The sequence below is a fragment of the Rutilus rutilus genome (genome assembly GCF_951802725.1).
Source record: "Rutilus rutilus genome assembly, chromosome: 4".
Lineage (NCBI taxonomy): Eukaryota > Metazoa > Chordata > Actinopteri > Cypriniformes > Leuciscidae > Rutilus > Rutilus rutilus.
The window spans coordinates 37,709,970-37,732,518 of NC_140212.1; the positions used below are offsets into that span (position 1 = coordinate 37,709,970).

General features: G+C 40.1%; 1 protein-coding gene and 1 long non-coding RNA gene across 2 annotated transcripts; one reads left to right on the top strand and one right to left on the bottom strand.

The window, feature by feature from the left end:
* The first annotated feature begins 598 nt into the window (after positions 1-598).
* On the top strand, positions 599-21,908 carry LOC311289217 (tripartite motif-containing protein 16-like). Its single transcript, XM_084407040.1, has 6 exons — positions 599-1,232; positions 12,721-12,816; positions 12,904-13,137; positions 13,506-13,662; positions 13,812-13,859; positions 21,007-21,908. The coding sequence occupies exons 1-6, from the start codon at positions 657-659 to the stop codon at positions 21,528-21,530; spliced, it is 1,635 nt and encodes a 544-aa protein (XP_084263166.1). The 5' UTR covers positions 599-656; the 3' UTR covers positions 21,531-21,908.
* LOC311289265 lies at positions 10,286-11,691 on the bottom strand. Its single transcript, XR_014627096.1, has 2 exons — positions 11,619-11,691; positions 10,286-10,942 (listed from the first exon to the last, which is right to left on the bottom strand). It is a non-coding gene; the product is annotated as an uncharacterized lncRNA (long non-coding RNA).
* Positions 21,909-22,549: the final 641 nt, after the last annotated feature.

Here is a 22,549-nt window from a genome sequence, read left to right on the forward strand (position 1 = left end):
TTTTAAGAAAATTTGGGAAAGAGATCTGAACCTAACATTCGATGATGAGGAATGGCATAGAGTTTTAAAGAATGTCAAAACAGCATCTAGAGATGCAAGAATACGCCTTATAAAGTTTTAGATTGGACCGTTTTTACTGGATTCCTACCAGGCTGTTTAGGCTTGGGTTAAAAGATACACCATATTGCTGGATATGTGAGGTTGACGATGGTGATATAACTCATGCTCTTTGGTTTTGAACAAATTGGGGTTGTGGTTTCGAGATGAAAATGTTAATTCTTTACAGATTTATTGTGTTGTATTCTGAAAACTGTGAGTATCAATAAAACCTGTTAATCTGAAAAAAGGAACTGTAATTCTGTCACAGTTTTCAGTCCTACAGTATAATTTTTAAGGCTGTTGTCTTGTTTCTCTGTAACTTATATTCTTTGAGTGCATGTCTGAGACTGATTTAACACAATTTGTGTGGGAATGCACAAGGAAACTTAGCAGCAATGAGGCTCTTCGGGTTTAAGAATGAGGAAGCTGCTTTACAGACAAACCTGTTTTACACACGTTACTCAAACACAGAACCAGGAAAGAAAAATAACCTGAGTTTAGAGAAACAAGTGTTGTTGAGCTGGTGTGTGTTTGTGTCTTTGTCTTCATGCAGTAAAATGGCAGATGCCAGAAATTCAGTGGATCAGAATGAGTTTATGTGTTCAGTGTGTCTGGATCTCCTGAAGGATCCAGTGACCACTTCCTGTGGACACAGTTACTGTAAGATCTGTATTACAGGCTGCTGGGATCAGGAGGATGAGAAGAGAGTCTACAGCTGTCCTCAGTGCAGACAGACCTTCAGTCCAAGACCTGCTTTAGCTAAAAACACCATTCTGGCTGAACTGGTGGAGAAACTGAAGAAGACTAAACTTGCTGCTGACTGTTACACTGGAGCTGGAGACGTGCAGTGTGACGTCTGTACTGGAAGAAAACACAAAGCTGTCAAGTCCTGTCTGGTGTGTCTGAACTCTTACTGTCAGAATCACCTTGAACAACATGAGAGTTTCTTTAAAGGAAAGAGACACAATCTGACTGATGCCACTGGACGACTGCAGGAGATGATCTGCCAGAAACACGACAAGCTCCTCGAGGTTTTCTGCCGCACTGATCAGAAGTGTATATGTGTGCTGTGTATGGATGAACATACAAACCATGACACTGTATCAGCTTCAGCACAGAGGACAGAGAAACAGGTATGAACTTAAAGAGATGCATTATGCTCATTTACAGGTTCATAATGTTGTTTATGAGGTCTGCTAGAACACATTTACATAATTCAATGGTAAAAACCTCCTTATTATCTTATAATTTACATTGCAGCGTCTATTTTCACCTTCTGTCTGAAAACTGTTTTAGATTCAGTTTCTTTAACCCTCTGGGGTCTGAGCTGTTTTCTGGGCCTGGAGGTGTTCTGACATGCTCTGACATTTGTGCTTATTTCTGTTACTTGTGACATTTTCATGGCTAAAGTCTAATTACACTGTATTCAGCACAAACTCTGCTACAATAATATATCAGCAGCATGTGTGTAAAAGTTTGTAGTTTTGAGATAATGACATTTATGCGTTGTTTGTGAAAATACAAAAAAAAAAATTCTCAGTGAAATAAGGTCATGAAACCCATACTGATTATTTCTTCACAAGACTTTTGCCTAGAAAAGATGTAGCCTAGAATATTTGCTCTAAAACTATGTGAAAATCACCCTGACTGCTCATTCAGATAAAACAATATATTGATTTAAAAATTTTACGACGTGTTTTGTGCCACAAAGCTTTATGTGGGAGCTCATTAATATGTAAGCTTTTCACACCTGAGAAAGACAAAGACCCTCCCCTAACGGCCCTATTAGGAGCTATCAGGCCCTGTCATTCTGAGCAACCTTGCACAAAGAATGAGGAGATTTAAAAAAGAATGGCTTTTAGATTGTTTGATTTATTTACAACACAACATAATCCAAAGATACACAACAAATGACAAAAAAAGCACTCATTGAAACCAATGATCCAAAGACAGAGACCTTTCTGCCATTCCTAAAAACATTGTACATACCTTTCATTTCCAAGGTGTTTGATTTTCACTTTACCAGGTTCATGTACAGATACTCATGTGAATGTTGAAGTCAGCAGGAGTGGCATCTGGGCCCTGAAAAAAAAAAAGTGAACATACTGATATCAAGAGAAAGGCCTGCACGATTTTGGGATTACATTTTAGATTTTTCTGGTTAAAATTGCTTTTTAAAATTCACAGAATACACACACACACACACACACACACACACACACAAATGTTTCCAACAATATATAATATAATGAACACCAGGTTTGTTGTGCGTTGTAGGCATAGGCTATGCGCAGTGCTGCATAAAATAATAATAACAATAACCATAGCAGCCTATAAATCTTCCAAAATATTTCAGTAACAACTAAGCTAGAGAAAAATATATTGATTATCATGTTACTTCAAATGTTTCCATTCGTTATGATGATATGAAATGAGATAATAGTAAAAACATGAAGCCGTTTGGTGCAGTGGCGTCATGCCCATTCAAAGTGAGGGGGCACGTGCCCCCTCAGATTTTTCCTCCCTGATATTTTTTTTTGTCACAACTTTATTCCTATTATGCTCCATAATATACCAGAGCCTATAACGACTCAAATGTATTCTTCTGGATGTGTAATAAATCGGTCAGCATCAGCCCGCCCCTTTTTCCTGGTGTCTGTGTATATCAAATCTAGAGCGTAGCGCTCTAGAATCTTTGCTGTGTATGTTCAAGCAACTCACTCGTCTCGCACGTTGAGCTGGCAATGTTTTACAGATGGTCTTGAAGTGGTAAGTGGGCAAAGCAACAAATCGGCATTGAATTAGTTATCGGATGATATTAAAAGGTAGTGGGATTATTTGTGGTTGACCTGGAAATTTTAACTTGATCAAAAAGTTATGGATGCATTTGATATTAGCTGCGAATTCAGAGCATTAACTTAAGTTGTGTCAGTGTAACGTTATCGATAGCTAGCCTAGTCTAACCGTAAACTAGTTGGCTAACGTTTCTGCCATACAAAGCCATAGTAAATATTAAAATAACTTAATTTCAGAGCACCACAAAGTCAGACCTCAGCACCTTTACCTTTAATGTAAGATCGTTCTTAGGTCACATACCAATTTAAAATCATAACATAAAAACTGCAATGGTACTGTTTTTAAAATCATGTGTAGTAGGCCTAAATGTACAGTAAGTGTGTGTGTAAACATGCTTTAATGAAGTAGACTTCAAAAGCTTTTGAATTTGAGCTTACAGTTCTTTCATCAACCTGTCTTTTACATAAACTTACAAAATAGATACTTTAACTTAGTCCTCAGATAGAGGGTTGCTGCTAGCTCCGTTAAGGTATTTCTGTCCCTCCCAAACTGCATTGAAATGGTATGTTTAGCAGCCAGAATTAAAAAAATTTCAGGGGGAGAAACCCCCTGACCCCTCCTAACATGATCCATATCACCCGTCAGAAAACAATTGCAACGTCTCAGATTGTGCCCCGCCAGAATTTTGGCTTGCATGACGCCCCTGGTTTGGTGCGTTTTGCTTTTCGAATGTATCAAATATGATACATTCAAACGCGATCGCGCTCAAATATAAAACATTATGGTTACCATATATACATATCTACATTTGAGCAGATATCCACAAACACAGTAACAGTAAACACGGGTCTAAATATTATAATATTCACCATATATCTAGCAACAGTTCAACTGCAATGTGAAGTTTATGCAACAATAACAAACTAATATGTAAGAATTTCTTACCTTACATCTTTCTTGTCTTCAAATCGCGTTCTTAGTTCCACTAAGTGTTGTTGTGTCAAAACGCCCCACAGAACAGAGGGGCGGGGTGAGCAAAGCTCATTATCATTTAAAGACACATGCACTTAAATGGCGTGCTGAAAACAGAGCTGTTTTTGACCAGGTAAAATGAGTGTTTTCTTACAATACTAATGAGAATGTTTAATTAAAGTATATTACAAACTTTTAATTTAGACCCTAAAGAATCATATTAGCTTGTACAATATGCACTGCTTAAAGGGGTCATATAATGCCAAAGTATTAAATGGAAATGTATCTGAAACGTCTGTGTATTTGACAAATATTGCATTTATTTAACTTCATCTGTGGGAAAGTCTGCAAACACCACACAAGCATCACTACGGGAATCAGAAAATGTCCGACTTCACATCTCCATTTGCAGCTCCTCACTGCCTGAACGCGGCAACTCTCACCGTTTGGTTACATGCAGCCGCAGCCGGTGTCGAACACACCTAATACCAAGTACATAACACATGAATACATAAACCAAGGAAAGAACACAATGACAAGATCACATGACGGCAAGGGAATCACATGACATGACCAGGATCTAGCGGCATTTCTTAATACCAAGTACGAAAAGTTCGGACTTGCATCCTTGGTAGTTCGAACTTGGCAATTTCGACTCAGGAGTACAAACTCTTCATTTTAAATATCTTAAAAATTAATAGCCACACAAATGTGGTTCAGTCAACAACGGATACATCTTTATGATAAGAAATATATACAAAACACAACCCTGCCTCTTTTTGTTTTCATTGTAAAAGTATGAAACATTGATAAGTGGTTCAGGCAATATATGCATATACTCTGATTATCTTTGCTGTACGCACATGTACAATAAATTAAATATGACAAAACACAATTGTCTTTTTGTTAAATGTCTCAACTCTCACACCAGGAACATTTCAGAAGCGAAGGGACTGGATGCACGAGACCACGTAATTTGCATGTCCGGTGTAGTTTTTCTTGATTTTTCATGTTTTTTCTTGATTTTTGACCGGTTTTGCTCGGTTTAATTGTGTATATTGCCATGTCCTACTTTGTTGCGCTGTAGCCTACAGAAAAAGTTAATACACTTAAAAGTTCCGTTATGAATGACAAGGATGAAAGATTTGTGTGTTTTAGTCTTTTAAAATACATCCTCAATTATCTTGTATCTATATTTCACATACAGTGAGCAGGAGGAGAACACTGGCTTTTGGACACGACTTCTGTCAAAAATAGAATAGGTGCCTATCTTTAGCGAAGCGGCGCGGGACGCTTCTAAAAACGCGGCACGTAGGGATGCGCGGTATACCGGTACCGCAAAAATACCGGTATATATTATATTTCAAACGGTACAATATCATAATTTTGCTCAATTCGGTATTTGATGCGCTGCTGTTTCGAAGTTCACCGCTAGGCGGCAGTGCGCTACGCAAACTGAAGCGGGTCACGCACAACCGGCAAACGGTGACAACGGAGGAAATGGATCAAACAGATGAAGCTCATTCTACACGCCTGAAATTAATAAATAAAGAGAGCAGTAGGAGTGAAATATAGCATTAATTTGCCTACAAAAGTAATGAGAAAGGTGAAGCAACAGACCTCAATGCACCACTCTACAAACACTGCTTTAAAGGAGTCATGACCTCGTGTTACCTTGGATACCCAACGCTCTATTATAGTCTTTCAGGCACTTCTAAAAAAAAAAGTGGAAAAAAAATAAACACAGAGCTCCTCAGACCCTTATTTCTAAAGGCATTATTGTCTCGCGAGATCTGATGCAATGTTTTGGCTGTCGTGGACGGTCATTATAATAATGCAAATGAGGGGCGCGTTGATTGGTTGCAGGAAGGAGGGGGGTTGACAGCGTTGCATGCTCGTAGTTTCTTTTGCCCTTGATCAGTGAGGCGATACACAGCGCGGGCGCCTCCGCATTTACGCGTGTATTGAGTGTGCGCTCCGAGCACAGGATAACGGCTGACAGGACAAGAAAGTCAGTTTTTCTGAAGAGAAAGACTTTATTTCAGCGTACACTAATGTCACTGTCTGGTAGTTCCTATTGTGCTGGGGATTCTGAAGTAGTCATAATTCATCTCTCATAACATAACATGCTCTAAACACGCACGCAGAGTGGAAAAGGAAGAGCGGAGGCGCAGGGAGCAGAGCGCAAATTTGAACTATATCGATATATGCGATATGGTCTAGCAAACAGTTTTAGCCACTGACCATGGACTCCTGTACCATCACTACTGTTGTGTAAAACAAAGTGGAAAGATGTGGATAGCATTCGTAGAGTCCATTCACCGTGTTTATCTCGAAGCTAACGTTACATACAATAGCCGTATTAGCAGTTAGCTGATGTTTGTTAACGTACACACAGTAGAGCAATAAAAACACAGTCTTACCGTTTCAATTTCAGGCAGGTCTCTGATGGTGGGGATGGCACCTTTTCCCAAACGGAGCTTCGAGGACAACTTCGCCTGATATTGTCCCAAATTACTAAATGAATCCTGTGTAAAATGTTTAGCGCAGACACCAAACGATAGGCCAGTTGAAAGGGTTGTTGGGACAGCGTCATTAAAAATGAATTTCATCCACTGATCCCTGATAGTTTCGTCCGTTTTGGGTAGAGAAAACACATTTGCATGTTGTTTGTGGCAGTCAACCACAGAGCAACGCAGGTGTGCACTTGGTTTCTCCATCTTTCTTTGCCGAATGAATATAAGGGGGAGAGGGGTAGGGCGCGGGTTCCTGCTGCGCTGTCCACATATGGCATATCCTCCACCGTCGTGACGTCAAGCCAGGGTAGAAATCAAAATCTCGTATTTGAGTGCGCGTGCACGTGGGATATTTTACAAACCCTGAGGTAAACAAACGCTTCACTTTTAAATATCGGCTTCCCGGCCAGTGTATAATCGTTAGGCAATCATAACATACATTGATTCTCGTGGAAAAATGCAAAATGAGGGTCATGACACCTTTAAATTTGCGACGGGAGGCAACACATCAAATCTGGCTAAGCACTGACACTTGCTCATCCTGACTTGTTCAAAGAGTTCAGAGATCGACAGGTGAGTCCATCGTTCAACTGATTTAATTTAGACTTTTATTCACAGCGCACATACATAAGAGCTTATCAATTAAATATGATACGGTAAACACGAAAGCTCACATGTGCTTGCATGACACGCTAGAACCAATGAAGTTTAGGTCTCATAATTTTTGCACTTTCAAACAATCATATATTAATTGAATTTGAATGAATAAAGAGATTAGTGATATTAATTTTAGTATTAGTGATAGTAAAATGAATGGCATATCACTGCTGCTGTGGCGAGTGCGACCTCTAGAGGAATCAGCCGAGAGAGAGAGTAATAGTAGCCTAGTAATATGGATATTACTAATATGAATGTTAGAGTAACACTTTACATTTAAGCTACATTTGTCAACATTCATTAGGTAACCTGACCTAACCGTATTATAGCATTTATTCATCTAGATCAATCAGTAATTATTATTTAAATATACTAATACATGTTTAGCATGCATGTTAACATTACTTTATGCAATGTATTAAACTAATATGAACCCAAACACAAACCAAACAGTAATCAAACCAAGATGAATAAATGCTATAAATGTTGATAATTCTCTGTTAATGCATGACAGCTAAAAATTTGTCATTTCATTATTCTATTATTATTCTATATTAATCAATTATTATAGATATTAACCTATTTTAATTGTATCATTTCAGGTTTCTTAATCTACTGTAAGTTCCCTGACTGTTATTTATTTATTTATTTATTTATTTTAACATCTTGATATTTTTTGTTTGCACATTCGGTACAGCAGAGTTTCAAGCAGTGTTTTTTAATAAAATTGTTTCAATTCACTTACATTTTGAGGCTGGTTATTTGTCACCTGTGGTATCGATTTAGTATCGATACCGAGGTATTAGGTTCTGGTACCGTACCGAAACCAAAATTGTGGTATCGAGCCATCCCTAGCGGCACGGCTGGTAAAAACACAAGCATTGACTAGAGTGCCCGCGATCAGCTCCAGTAACCGTGTCGCAGCCGTGACGCACCGCAGACGTGTGCAGTAGGAATGTAACGATTCACTCAACTTACGATGCGATACGATTCATGATACTGGTTTCACGATATGATTTTCTCGCGATTTTTTAACAAAATGAGAATCAAGACAAATTATAAATAAAACAGTGTGCTTTTATTTCACAGACATAATATTGCACATTTCTTTGTGAAATAGAAATATATATTTTATGTAAAATAACAAAACAAAATCAAATAAATGAATGAATAATACAAATAGAAGAAAACTTCCTCAAAACTCAAACTAAGGCTTTGTCTGTGCTCTTTTCTAGCTTGGATATTTTTTTTTTTTTAAGAAATATAAGCATATCCACATTTTCTGGCATAAGCTGAGATCTCTGCACATTCCCAATGTCCCCTGCGGATGGAAAAAAACATTTCACTAGGGACTTTGCTAGACTGGAGAGCAGTGGGTACAGCCTAGCTTTCTCTTTCCACCAATTGAGTGGACAGCTATTGAGGGAAATGGATGTTTCAGCTCTGTACTTATTGATTTCTGCATCAATCTGACTGATGGGCTGGGTAGCTGGTTCATGAAAAGTCCCCCCAAGGAGATCTTCTAAAGCTGTTTTCTTGGGAGGAGGTTGTTTCAGCTCAGCTCCTGTGCTGTTTGTCTGATCAAGATGATTCCCTGCTGCAGGGGGATGGCCATTGGCACCTCCTTCACCCTAATTCCTGCACAGAGGAATAGCGGTAATAAAAAGATTATCAATCATATGCTTTAAGGGCACAATAAGAGACACAGATGTTTTGCTTCACACAACACTGTGGTTGCCGTTTTGAGTGGCTCAAGAAGTCTCATGATGTCCTCCGCATCACGGATGTCAGAGATATCCAAAGTGTCGAACGTCGTTGCTCAGGAGAGTCGCTGTCACAGTTGTTCGAGATAGCGTTTGATGATATCCAGACTGCTGTTCCAGCGCGTAGCGATATCTATGATTAATTTGTGTGCTGGAAGCTCTGGTAGTGTTTTGTTTGGCTGCGAGCGCCACTGTGGCTGTGGAGCTTCTGTAAAAGAAGGCAGCAATACGCCTCACTCTACCTAACAAACAGCACACTCGAAGGCACACTCAAACCTGCTTGGCTGGCTAAGTTTAAAGTGTGGGCAAAACACCTGACATGGGGGGCTAGCCCAGCCTCTCTGACATCAATATCAATATTTCTTGCATTGTCCGTGACAACAGCAATTCCATGGTAAGCCTTTTAAAGCCCCCATTCACTCAAGGCTGATTTTAAAACTTCAGCAATTTTAGCACTGGTGTGTGATTCAAACAGAGGGCAAGTTTGAAGAACAAAATTAACCATCTTCCACTCGCTGGATATCTTATGGGCTGTGACCATAAGATAACTCTGGGTAGCCCTGGAGGTCTAGCCGTTGGTTGTAATTAACACGCTATCTGCTTTTCTTAGGGTCTTAACTACCTTAGATTTTGTTTCTCTGTAATGTGCTGGCATAACAGTCTGGCTAAAGTGGGGGCGTGATGGGACGGTGTATCTGGGCTCCAATGTGTTCACCAGTTGCCGAAATCCTTCATTTTCTATGACAGAAAATGACCTCATATCTTCGGCATGAATACACCGCGTGATCTCCGTGGCTCGTGCACTCGTCGGACCGAGTGGGGCTGCAAATCCACGGGTCAGGGCGGTTTGGCCTGTTAATAGCTTTTTACGTGCAGATGGAGCTGGTGACTGGAGCTTCTCACTGTGGTGATGGTTTAAATGCTGCATCATGTTTGTTGTGCTATTCATGTATACTAACAGTTTCTTGCAGCATCTGCACAGAGTTTTCATCTTGTCTTTAACCATTTCACCGCTATCATTTTTAGCTTTTAGAAAGCCAAAATGCCGCCACACCTCCAATTTGAATGAGGATGGGGCATCTTCAATATCAACATCCACACTTGCCACCGCCATATTTCCTACTGTTTAACGCTACAACTCATTCGCTGCTATCGCGCCTGTAATGCGAGGTCACAGTATACAGCTTCAGCGCCCCCTGCTGTTTGAAACATGTATCGCGATTCGTTTAACATCTCAACTGACTTGAATCGTCACATATTTTCATTGATTTTCAAATGGCTCAGAGTGAATCGTTATATCCCTAGTGTGCAGTTTAAATAAGGGCGATGCACAAGGAAATAAAGATAAGCAAACAATTCAGTCAAACGGTAAAGTTATAATTTATAAAGAAATAAAACTTATCTTTGCCCCTTTGCCACACAAAAGATTCCTGAGACCAAAGATTGCCCATTATATAAACACAAGTCGAATCAGATCTCATATTTAACCCTTCAAGGTCTAAGGGGTTTTAAGTCCGCCAGGCACTATGTTAATATTTTGGCTTCTGGAAGGGTCAATTTTCATAGCAGAGTGAAGAGAGTCATATTTCTGGATTCTATAGACCCTCAGCTATAAGGTGGATGCATTGACAATACACTTCTTGAGACACTTGTATGGGTTCTGATGTGATATATCACCAAGAAATACAAAAAACGGAAGTTCAAATTTTTGTTTTTTATTATATAAAAATAGTAAACCATAATGAATAAGGGATTTTACATCAAATATTGATTCCTCAAAGGGTTTAGAACACCTGTAAAAAATTGGGTGAAAAAATATAAAGAAACAAAATAAATATTTACATTTCTGTGACTGTAGTCACCATACGTTTTTTGGGGAAAAACAGAATATTAGGTTAGGTTAGGTTAGGTATACTTTATTGTCCCAATGGGACATTTGTTTTGGGCTCACGAATACAGCCACTGCATTGTCAAACATATAAAACAAACACATAACATAATAACAGAGAAGAAAGATACACATTTACAATCAAGTAATTGGCCAGAAGCGGAGCTGTGTAGAAAAGGGCGAGCGGTCTGGGTCCTGGGTTCAGCAGAAGATGTAGGCTACTCGGCTGCTCTGGGGTTTCCTGATTTAGACTAAAACACACAGATTTTTTTATTAGTTTACATTCCCACATATCAAAAGTTGTACAGCCTTTAGTACAATGTGGTAAATAAAGATTAGCTATTCATCATCATGTGTGTATTTTTTACATCAAGTAAAGAGTCATAGAACTTCTAACTACAAAATTAGTATTACTATTATCATAGCAATGATGTAAAGTATGATATTAGTAGGCTATCATGTAAATGACACTACTTTAGTAAAAATGATGTAAATGAGAAAATATGAGTAAATACAATGTCTAAACCAAACCCCCTCTCCATTTCAGCTTTATGTAGACAAATAGTACAGGCCTTAGATAAGGCTTACTGCACCATTATTTCTGAAAAGCTACAATAAAATTTCCCTAAAAGCATTACAATAAAATAGACAAGCAAAGTAAACGAAATATAGCTTATTACTATGCAAAAAATGAAGATGTACTACATGCGGCCTAATCTGCAATCTCATTTTAGCAATAAGCTAATGTACTACCGTTTATGTAGCAGACAAAGGCCCATGAATTTTTTAATCTACTTACTAATAGTAATAGCGCACATTATTTGATTACTGCACCGTTATTTCTGACTATAAAATAATTTTAATAAAAAAAAATGACACAATACATATTAGACAATATATTATCAGCAATATTGCCTTCATACTTACTCCTCAAGTGGATCGATTCCGTCCAGAATTTTATCCTCTTCATCTGAATCATATCGGTCTGGATCAGATCCGTTATCACTCTCATCGCTCTCAAAAAAAAAATCATTGCAGCAGCTTGCTCGGCACGAGTCGGCTGTGAATCTTCGTTTGGCCATGTTGATTTTCTGTAAAATCTAACCAGTACAAAAACGTCTATCTCCACAGTAATCCAAACGTATCGTGTCCAAAAACCGTATATAAAAAGATTGTGTCTGAGAAGAAGACGCGCGAGATTTATTACAAACCCCTCCCTTTTTTACGTTCCTAGGACACCTGATAATGTCCTTGTTTGTTTTATATGGGTCTGTGATTGGTTCACACACCAACAGCATTATATATCATTTGATAGGGTAAAGTACCAGTCCTCTGTTTTGCGGTAAAATGCTATAGATTTGCACTCAAATACGGAAGGCTTAATTTTTTTTTTTTTTTTTTTTGTATTAAATGCTTGTAGAAGATCGGAAGGCTTATCATTCGCGGATGTCAACACAGTTTACTCATTATTACGCAGACGAATGTCAGCTTTTTCATAGAAAAAAAAGTAAGTTAATACCTTATTCCATTCCGAAGCTATTAATAGATATGTCAGGCATGCGCACTTTGACGCTCTAGAGCGTCAGTCGACTTTGAAGGGTTAACATGTGTACTGAGACATCAGAACCAGAGGCAAACGTCAGAAGGACTAGCCGAGGTACAGTGGCGGGGTACATGAGTGTTGAGCGCCTGGATCTTACATATCTTTATAAATAAACCACAGATTTGAAATTTAAACAACTACATTGTTTCAATTTGAAAAACTCTTAAAACTACATTTTGTGACACAATAACAGTAGTATTTTTAAAATTACATGGGGTTTTTTGTCTGCCATTGACGACTGCTTGTTGATGTAAGATTTCTTTCTGGGATACCTTACTCGCACATGTCGCCTCTCGATGCATCCTCGATGAAAGGGGCAGATCAAAAACACATCCGTGGATTTGTACTGCACTTGGCTAGATGTGAACTCATATCTGTTTACCTGCTGATTTATGTGATGTTTCCTTTTATTGGTTTGTCCTTTAGCCCCAGCTGAAGGAGACGCAGAGGTCGTTCCAGCAGAGGATCCAGCAGAGAGAGAAAGATCTTCAGCAGCTGAGAGAGGCTGTGGCGTCTCATAAGGTGAGTCTGGAGAAGAAGAGAAGTTTGAGAAGTCTCAGTCAGGACTCACTGAAGCTCACTGTGTGATTGTGATGTGTGTCCTAACAGCGCTCTGCACAGACAGCAGTGGAGGACAGTGAGAGGATCTTCACTGAGCTCATCCGCTCCATTGAGAGAAGCCGCTCTGAGGCGACACAGCGGATCAGAGATCAGGAAAAGACTGCAGTGAGTCGAGCTGAAGGACGACTGGAGCGACTGGAGCAGGAGATCAATGATCTGAGGAGGAGAGACGCTGAGCTGGAGCAGCTTTCACACACACAGGATCACATCCATTTCCTGCAGGTAACAGAGATCTAGAAGAACAGGGTCATAGTGGACTTGAGCAAGAGCCATTGACTGAAGTGTTGATCTGTGTGTTCGGTTATTATATCATCATCAGTCAGACTCTCTGAATTGAACTGACATTTACCAACTTGCTTCTCACATAAGTGGAAACGTAAGTTCACATAAGTTTCCACGTGTAAGTGGAAAATGCTAGAACTCGTAGCTCTAACATGATATAATGAATATGAGAAGAATGAAGCTGATGCTGTGAAAGTGCTGGATTGAGGAGAGTTACTAAAGATCAACAAGAGCCACACAAATCTGACAGTGGTGCAAGCAATTGATGAAGTGTGGAGGTGATGAGCTTTGATTTCTGTTTTCTGTAGAGTTTCCAGTCTCTCTCAGCTCCTCCTGAATCTACAGACGTAAATGACAATCCCTTCAGTTCTCTCTCCTCTTTTGATGGTGTGAGAGAATCTGTCCGTCGGCTGAGAGACAAACTGGAGGATTTCTGCAAAGAGGAGCTCAAGATCTCTGACAGAGGTAAAGTCCTGGAGATTCTGCTCTCAGAAATGATCCTCCATCATCTCATATCATGTAGACGATCATATTAGAAATGTCTTAGAACGGATACAGGGATCATTTTCTCTTGACATGATAATCACACTCTTCATGTCTGTTGATTTCCACAGTCACTTTTACCAACATTGTTCCCAGAACCAGGAACGACTTCCTAAAATGTAAGTCACCAAGAAAACAAGCAGAGAAACTCAATGAGTGTCTTCATGTTCTTCTTGTAGAAGGTAAAATAAAACATGACTGAAGAGACAGAGGTGGGATGGGGTGGGGTCTTAAGGTGTTTTTGGGTGGCATTTATTTGAAGATTTACAAGATGAAACTTGCAATTACTTACAAAAGAAAAACAAACAAGTCGAGTGTTTCAAAAATAGAACGTTAACTGTCTGTGTATTGTGTGACCTGACAGTTTACACCAATGTGGCAAGAATAGACGGTTCAGACACAATATAACACAATATGTTTTTTTCGTGTTGTTGTTTTCTGTTGGAAAGATTAATATGAATGCCTCTTGTTTGCTGATTGGCTGCAGTTTGTGATAATTTACATAATTAAGGTTTCAGTGCCAAATTTCTAAAATGTTTATCTAACACTTTCTATACACGTGGCTTTTTTGATCTTTGTTAAACTAATGATAATGATATTTAAACTATCCAGTTAAATCTGTTATGTAGAAATCAATGACATGCCTTTTAAATTATATATAGGTGAATAATAATAATAAAATAAACCAAATTATATATTATAAATAAACATATATAATATACACCACCGATCAAAAGTTTGGGGTCGGTAAGGTTGTTAGGCGTTATTTGATATTTGCCTAAACGGGAGTATAACATTAAAAGAAGTGTCTGTGTATCTCAAAATGATGGTAGGGCAATGGAAAAAAGGATATAGGCAAAGCTCCACTAAAAAAAAATTAAATTCCGAAGTGTACAGTGTCAAATGCAAAAAGAAGGAAACAAAGGAACAAATAACGATACAATAACAAGGTGGGAAGGTAGGGCTCCAGACTATGACCAAATGGAGCGAACGAAACTCATTTGTGCTTCACGGACCGTTTATTATTTTGGACCAATAATAGATAGCGCAGCTTCTCATGAGTTGCGGGCCGATCTCGATCACACGACACGTTTACCCCACAGCGCTGGGAGATCCAGTGAAGAAAATCCGGCTTGAAATCAACCAGCTTGATTTGAAAAACAACACATTTCAGTTTCAAAAGGTGGTCAGGACATAATCGACCCTGGCAAAAACCCATATTTCTCTGTGACATGTCAACAGTCGCTTTGGCCAGGTGGTATTTATAGCATAGGAGACGGGATGCTTTAGATTCTAGAGCATTTGATTGAACAGGAGATGTGATGAGAAGCTGAAGTCTGAGGTGATGTCATAAAAATCTGTGATCCATTTTAACGTAAGTGAGGGACTGTAAATTTTGAATGCTTGTATCTCCTAAATGCGAATTTTGTCATTGTTTCGGAACACACCATCTTGTTCTTAACCTTAAGGCTAACACATTCATACTAAAAGCTAAAAAAAAATTGGAAAATTTAGATTTCAGGGGGCCTAAGTCTATTTAATACCACAGCATTTGTCAGTAATACAGTCAAAATGGTGGAAAATGTGAATAACTGCATTGATTTAAGGTGTGCCCTCTGAATTGTTTGCTTGTGCTCCTAAAAAATTTCAGTTAGGGGCTAAAGTGCTCCTAGTAAAAACAATTAGTCTTGAGCCCTGGAAGGAAATAAATAAATAAAACAAAACGTAACTAAGTTTTACTAACTAAATAAACTATCTTGTTTGCTAAGCCCTCATGTTTGGCATGTGTCTTTGTCAAGTACTGTTTCCCTGTAACCACTGGTGGTAAGGTTTGTCCGTGTCTGTGTCTGTGTCCATGTCCGTAGTTTCATGCCACGCCATGCCTTTGTTTTATGTTTGATCATATTTTGAATAAAGCTGCACTTGGGTTCTTCAAACTTGCCTTCAGTGGACATTTATGACAGAATACTTGACCCACCATGAACCCAGCAGTTTCTTTGCTTCGCCTCCTTCAAGGTAATCGATCCATCGAGGAATATGTTGAGCAATTTTATGGACTATGTTGCTTGGTGGATTTCAATGACGTTGGACTCAAGGACATTGTTTAGAGTGGGTTTCAACGAACCCATTCGTTCACGGCTCCCTGGGGGGAAAATACACTGCCCCCTGGAGGAATACATTGACCTGAGTGGTTCCTCATTTACTGTGGGAATTGTGGATAAGGGGCTCCACAATCCTGCAATGCACACCACAGAGTAGGGCTGCACGATTATGACAAAAATCATAATTGCAGATTATTCCCTTGAAATTGTAATTGCGATTATTAATTATGATTATCACAATTTACATATAAAAAAATTATATATATATATATATATATATATATATATATATATATATATAGCATATCAGGAAACTCTGGGCTGGACGGGACCAGCATATCAGGAAACTCGGGGCTGGACGGAACCAGCATATCAGGAAACTCGGGGCTGGACGGAACCAGCATATCAGGAAACTCGGGGCTGGACGGAACCAGCATATCAGGAAACTCGGGGCTGGACTCATGGGCCGTAATCGATGTGTGTGTTGCCCACACACACAGAATAGCCGTAGACACTACAATCAGCACTGTGTCTTCATGAGCAGATTCAAGTGCAGCGTGCTCAGTCTCAGGCTCGGCGGGCATGATGCTCTCAGTCTCAGGCTCGGCGGGCATGATGCTCTCAGTCTCAGGCTCGGCTGGACTGGCGTGAAGTGCAGGCAGGACTGAGGGTGGAAACGTGGCTCAAGAGAGGATGGAGCTGAGGTAGCTGACAGGGATGCATGTGTGGCCCAGGCCCAGACTCTTGTTCGAAGACTGGCTCTGGCTCTTGCTCGAAGACTGGCTCTGGCGGACAGGCGACGGGCTCAGGACATACTGTACTCGGAACTGGCTGGAGTGGAAGATCTTCCACCACGAAGTTGGATCCACACACCCATAGCGTGTGATCCACGAACTCCAGGAAAGTCAGATCGAGATCTTTTACCAGAAGTATCTGGGCAAGAGGGTCTTTCAATCCACTCCAAAAACTCTGTTTAAGTTCCTCTTCGTCCCATGTCACGTCATCATAAGGATCCAGGTAAAGCCCCGCATATTCCTCAAGTGAGCGCTCATATTGAATTGACAATTGACGCATTGTTACATTTTTGGAGAGGTGCACGTCAGGGTACGCAGAAGGGTACGCATGCTACACATGCTACACACAGCCTACGACATAGCTACGGCAGGAGTTAGACACAGAAATATAAATCAGCCTTGAGTCTCTTAACGTCACGGCTGCCGAGCCTGAGTCTCTTCACGTCACGTCACGCCTGCCGAGCCTGTGTCTTCGGACAGGATAGCCACCGCGCCTGAGTCAGCTCCGGCTTCCTGCACTGCCGGCTCCGCCTTCTTTGCTTTTGAAAGAAGTTTCTTCTGCTCACAAGGTTGGATTTATTTGATTCAAAATACAGTAAAAACAGGAATATTGTGAAATATCCCTATGATTTTAAAGAACCATGTTCTATTTGAATATATTTTAAAATGTAAAATAAAAATGTGGAATGTGTGGAGGTGTTTTTTATCTGAAGAAGCAGTCGAGCAACAGGAGAGGACATCAGCTTGAGAGTGTTTACTTTTCTCATTATATTTTAGCGCGGTTCTTCGTTGCTGGGAAACGTTTTATTTACTGTTTACTGAAGTTGCATTTGTTTTTGTTGTGCATCTCGCGTGGCTTTTGCGTTTCGCTTTGCTAAGTAGTAGGGCGTGGTCTGCTGTATTCAATAACGGGATATTAGGCTTATATATAATTGGTTAGTGCACCGCGGCAGCCCTTGTGTGAACACCGACAAGGCACTTGAGTACTGCTTTTTTCTCCCCTTTCTTTCCTTTCTCTACAGCGTGTTCTCATTTGTTTGTTTTAGTGATCTGTATTCACTATGTGCTTTTAAATCTCTTCTATTACTGCTAACACTCATAAATTGCCCCTATGTCCTCTACTACTTTACTCTCTATTTCAATTGGTCTCTTGAACTGTCAGTCTGCTGTAAACAAAGTAGACTTTATTTCATCTATTGCTACTCATTCAAGTCTCAACCTCATGGCCCTAACTGAGACCTGGATAAAATCTGAGGACACTGCTTTTTCCCACACCCCTCGCCCAACTGGGAGGGGTGGAGGTACTGGTCTGCTTATCTCAAATGAATGGAAATTTTATTCTTTACCATCTCTGCCTGGCAACAGTTCATTTGAATCACACGTAATTACTATTACTCACCCTGCTAAAATCCACCTTGTAGTTGTTTATCGTCCCCCAGGTCAACTGGGTAACTTCTTAGAGGAGTTAGATGTGTTACTCTCAAACTACCCTGAGGACGGTACTCCTCTGGTACTCGGTGACTTCAAAATCCACCTTGATAAAACCCAGGCTGTTACTCCACTGCACACCTCAGACCACTTCATCACTTTTAACCTCAAACTGAATCCTGACACAACACACACTCCTCCACAGGTCACCTTTCAGCGTACGCTCACTCTCTCCCTCTCACCTATCCTCTATGGTTTCATCCTCACTTCCTTCACCCGCTCAGTTTTCAGCACTGGACACTAACAGTGCTACTCACACTCTTTGCTCCACTCTAACATCTTGTTTAGACAACTTTTGCCCCCTTTCATCCAGACCAGCCCACGCTACCCCCTGTGCCCCCAGGTTACCTGATGTTCTCCATCGACATCGCTCTAGACTCAGGGCCGCAGAGAGGAAGTGGCGCAAATCAAAAAATTCTGCTGACCTTAGTTTGTATCAATCTCTCCTCTTGTCCTTCTCTGCAAATGTCTCCACTGTTAAAACGACATTTTACCACAACAAACTTAGCAATTGTTTTGACTCCCGCACACTCTTCGAAACCTTCTCTTCTCTCCTTTGCCCTCCTTCCCCTTCCCCCTTCCTCCCTTCCTCATCTATTCTCACAGCATTCAACATTCTTCATAAACAAAACAACAACCATCAGCGGCCAATTCTCCTCACCACAAACTGACAAACACATCATAACAAATACACACTCTCTCTCCTTCCTCTCTCCAATCTCGGAGGCAGAAATGTACAAACTTGTCCTTTCCAATCATCCTACTACCTGTCCGCTTGATCCAATCCCCACTCACCTCCTCCAGGGCATTTCTTCCTCAGTTACACCTGCACTTACTCACATTATTAACACCTCTCTTCACACTGGTACTGTTCCCACAGCATTTAAACAGGCTCGGGTAACCCCACTGCACATCGGTGCTCGGACCACTTCTCTTCTCCATCTACATGTCATCACTAGGATCTGTCATTCAGAAACATGGCTTTTCCTATCACTGCAATGCTGATGACACACAACTCTACCTCTCATTCCAACCGAATGATCCGACGGTAGCTGCTCGCATTTCAGCCTGCCTGACAGACATTTCTTGCTGGATGAAGGACCATCACCTTCAACTTAACCTTGCTAAGACAGAACTGCTTGTGGTCTCGGCCAACCCAACACTTCAGCACAACTTCTCCATTCAGCTGAGTTCGTCAACCATAACTCCTTCCAGGACAGCCAGGAATCTTGGAGTTGTGATTGATGATCAGCTAAGCTTCACAGACCATATTTCTACAACGGCCCGGTCCTGCAGATTTGCTTTATACAACATCAGGAAGCTCAGACCTTTCCTAACAGAGCAGGCCACACAACTCCTTGTCCAAAGCTCTTGTTCTATCTAGACTGGACTGTTGTAATGCTCCTTCCGGCATGCACTATCAAGCCTTTGCAACTGATCCAGAATGCAGCAGCGAGGGTGGTCTTCAACAAGCTGAAGAAAGCCCACGTCACACCACTCTTCATCAGTTTGCAAATCTCAATTTGTGCAGCTGAGTCTTTAGCCATTTTCAAAAAATGTCAAAAAGACACATCTTTTTCGCCAGCACCTGCCCAATTAATAGTAGCACCTGCCTATTCTATTCTATTTGTTTTTTTGAAAAACAAAAACAAAAAACTTGCGATGTTTTTAACTGTATTAGACTAACTGAGACTTGTTACAGCACTTGTATACTGTTGCCCTCTTGCTGGTCTTATTGCTTCTATTGTTCTCCTCAGTTGTAAGTCGCTTTGGATAAAATGTTTTGATGAACAGAAAGATTGAAATTGAAATGAAAAATAGAAATGTGTTTTTTTTAAATGATTTAAAATATGGAAATCCAAAAAGGTCTGCACTTTAAAAATACTTTTATTAGGTTCAAGCAGGAGATAAAAAACATTTCAGCTGTTTGCCTCCGACAGTTAAAATAGAAATGTTTATTAACATAATCTCTTTACTGTCTTAAAAAAAATAATAATTGCACATTTAAAAAGTGGGACAGAGAGCATAACTATATCATGCTTACTAAAATCCCCCCCAAAAAAAGAAAAAAAGCAAGATTTGAAATGGACTCGAGACTTTGGGTCTCGAACTAATGGATAAATATGATTATTTTTAAAAACATTTATCCAAGATTTAGAGATAAAATCACAGTAGTAAAAAAGCTTCAGGAAAGTAAGAACAAACTAATTCCGCTGTGAATTTATCCTAAATAGGATTTTGTCTCAAGTCTCTTTAAAGGTGCATTGCGCAACATTTCATGTTAAAAATACCCGTTTTTCTAACCCATACATGCTTAAACAATTGCCTGATGGGCTGAATGAGCCCTTCTATGATCACTGCGATTGCCTCTATAATCCTGTACAGTAAAATAAATAAGAGGGATTCGGGTCGGAATCGACTGGGCGTGACGCCATGCGCGTTCACGCTCACCTGGCTATGTCTGGCAGGTTTGTGTATTCGCCGCCATTATCCGCATCAGTGAAGACAACTCAAGCGACTTTTGCAAAAGTAGAAGATGGATTCAAAGAGACCGGCTTCTAGTTCATCCCAAACCCCAACGCAAACTCCACGTAACCGCGTGCACAACTCTGGTTGCAGTTTCGCGTGTCGCCAGAAGGGGGCATAGTTCTGCAAAAACTCAGAGACTTGCGCAATGCACCTTTAAGGCAACAGAGAGCAATTTAAAGAAAGCTCAAGATGGCTCTGAAAATCACAAACAATAGGCCTAAATGCTTAAAAAACATTCTAAATCAAATTACAAGTAAGGTAATCATCCATGTAAGGGACTTGGATGATGGATAATCATGATTTGCACAGGATATCAGTCAGATGATTCATCTGATGTGTTTTCTCTCCATCAGATTCCCATCAGCTCACTCTGGATCAGAACACAGCACATAAACACCTCCATCTGTCTGAGAGGAACAGAGTGATTACTGTCAATGTCACAGAGCTTCAGCCGTATCCTGATCATCCAGACAGATTTGATCATTGGTCTCAGGTTTTGTGTAAAGAGAGTGTGTGTGGATGCTGTTACTGGGAGATTGAGTGGAGTGGAAAATTTGTGTATATATCAGTGTCATATAAGAGCATCACCAGGAAGGGATCGGGTAATGAGTGTTTGTTTGGATATAATGATCAGTCCTGGAGTTTGATCTGCTCTCCCTCCAGATACTCATTCAAACACAATAACATCCAGACTAAACTCCCTGTAGAGTCCATCAGCAGTAGAATAGGAGTGTATGTGGATCACAGTGCAGGAACTCTGTCCTTCTACAGCGTCTCTGACACACTGAGCCTCATACACACAGTCCAGACCACATTCACTCAGCCGCTCTATCCTGGGTTTTGGGTTGGCTGTAAATCATCAGTGAAACTGTGTTGATGAATTAGAACAGACTGTAGAGAGATTCTACCCATAATGCTTTGAGCTGCATGATAAATCAGTAACAGTGAGATGTTATAGAGTCTCTTATTTTCTCTTCATTACATTGATACTAAAGCTGAACTTCTGTCAGTGAAATAACATGTCAGAATAAATGTGTGTAATGAATCCTCATATAGACAGTAAGATCAGCGTGTGTTTGTGAGTCACGATGAGTGACGATGTGTATTTGTGCTTTTCTCAAGCTCTATTTGTGTTGATGGAAATCAGTCATTCAGTGACAGTGATAGTGTCACATAAATCATTTTTATTATTACTATCAAAATTACCATTAAATAAAATGTATCATTCAATAAAAAACGCTAGAATTGGATTTACAGACCTGATTGTTGTTATTGTTAAAATGTCTTGTATCTTGAAGTTAGATTTTGGTCATATTGTCTATTCCACAATAACACATAATCTGAACTTTGCTTATTAATTCATACATCGTTTTTAACATGTATTTTTAACTTGTAATATTGCTTCATATAATTTAATCATCACAATATATCTGTTATCTAATTTTGTGTCACATTGATCTGACTAGCTTTAATCTAAATCTTGCACAACACGCTAGCTTTTCGCTAGCCAGTTATTCTGTCACCCGTGCTTGCCATCTTCTTTTCTCTCACGCTTTTTACGAGTCCATCAAACAACTGTGGTGAGTCAGATCAGTCAACAAACATGGTGAGTAATGTCTTCTCCTGTTATTGTCACTTGCACTGCGTGCCACATGTGTAGTATAGCATTCTCTGTCAGCGGTGAGGGCTTCACATGTGATAAATGTAGGAACCCGTGCAGCAGGGCACTTGGGTGACTGTGAGACAACATAGTCGTGGGACAACTCAGTGACACCCACTGAGAATCCTGTTGAAAGTGCCCTGGTTATTGACTATTCTATTAAACGGAATGTCAAAATAGAGACACCAGCCACCATAGTCACATGTTTGCCGGGAGCCAGAGCGCCTGACATCAAA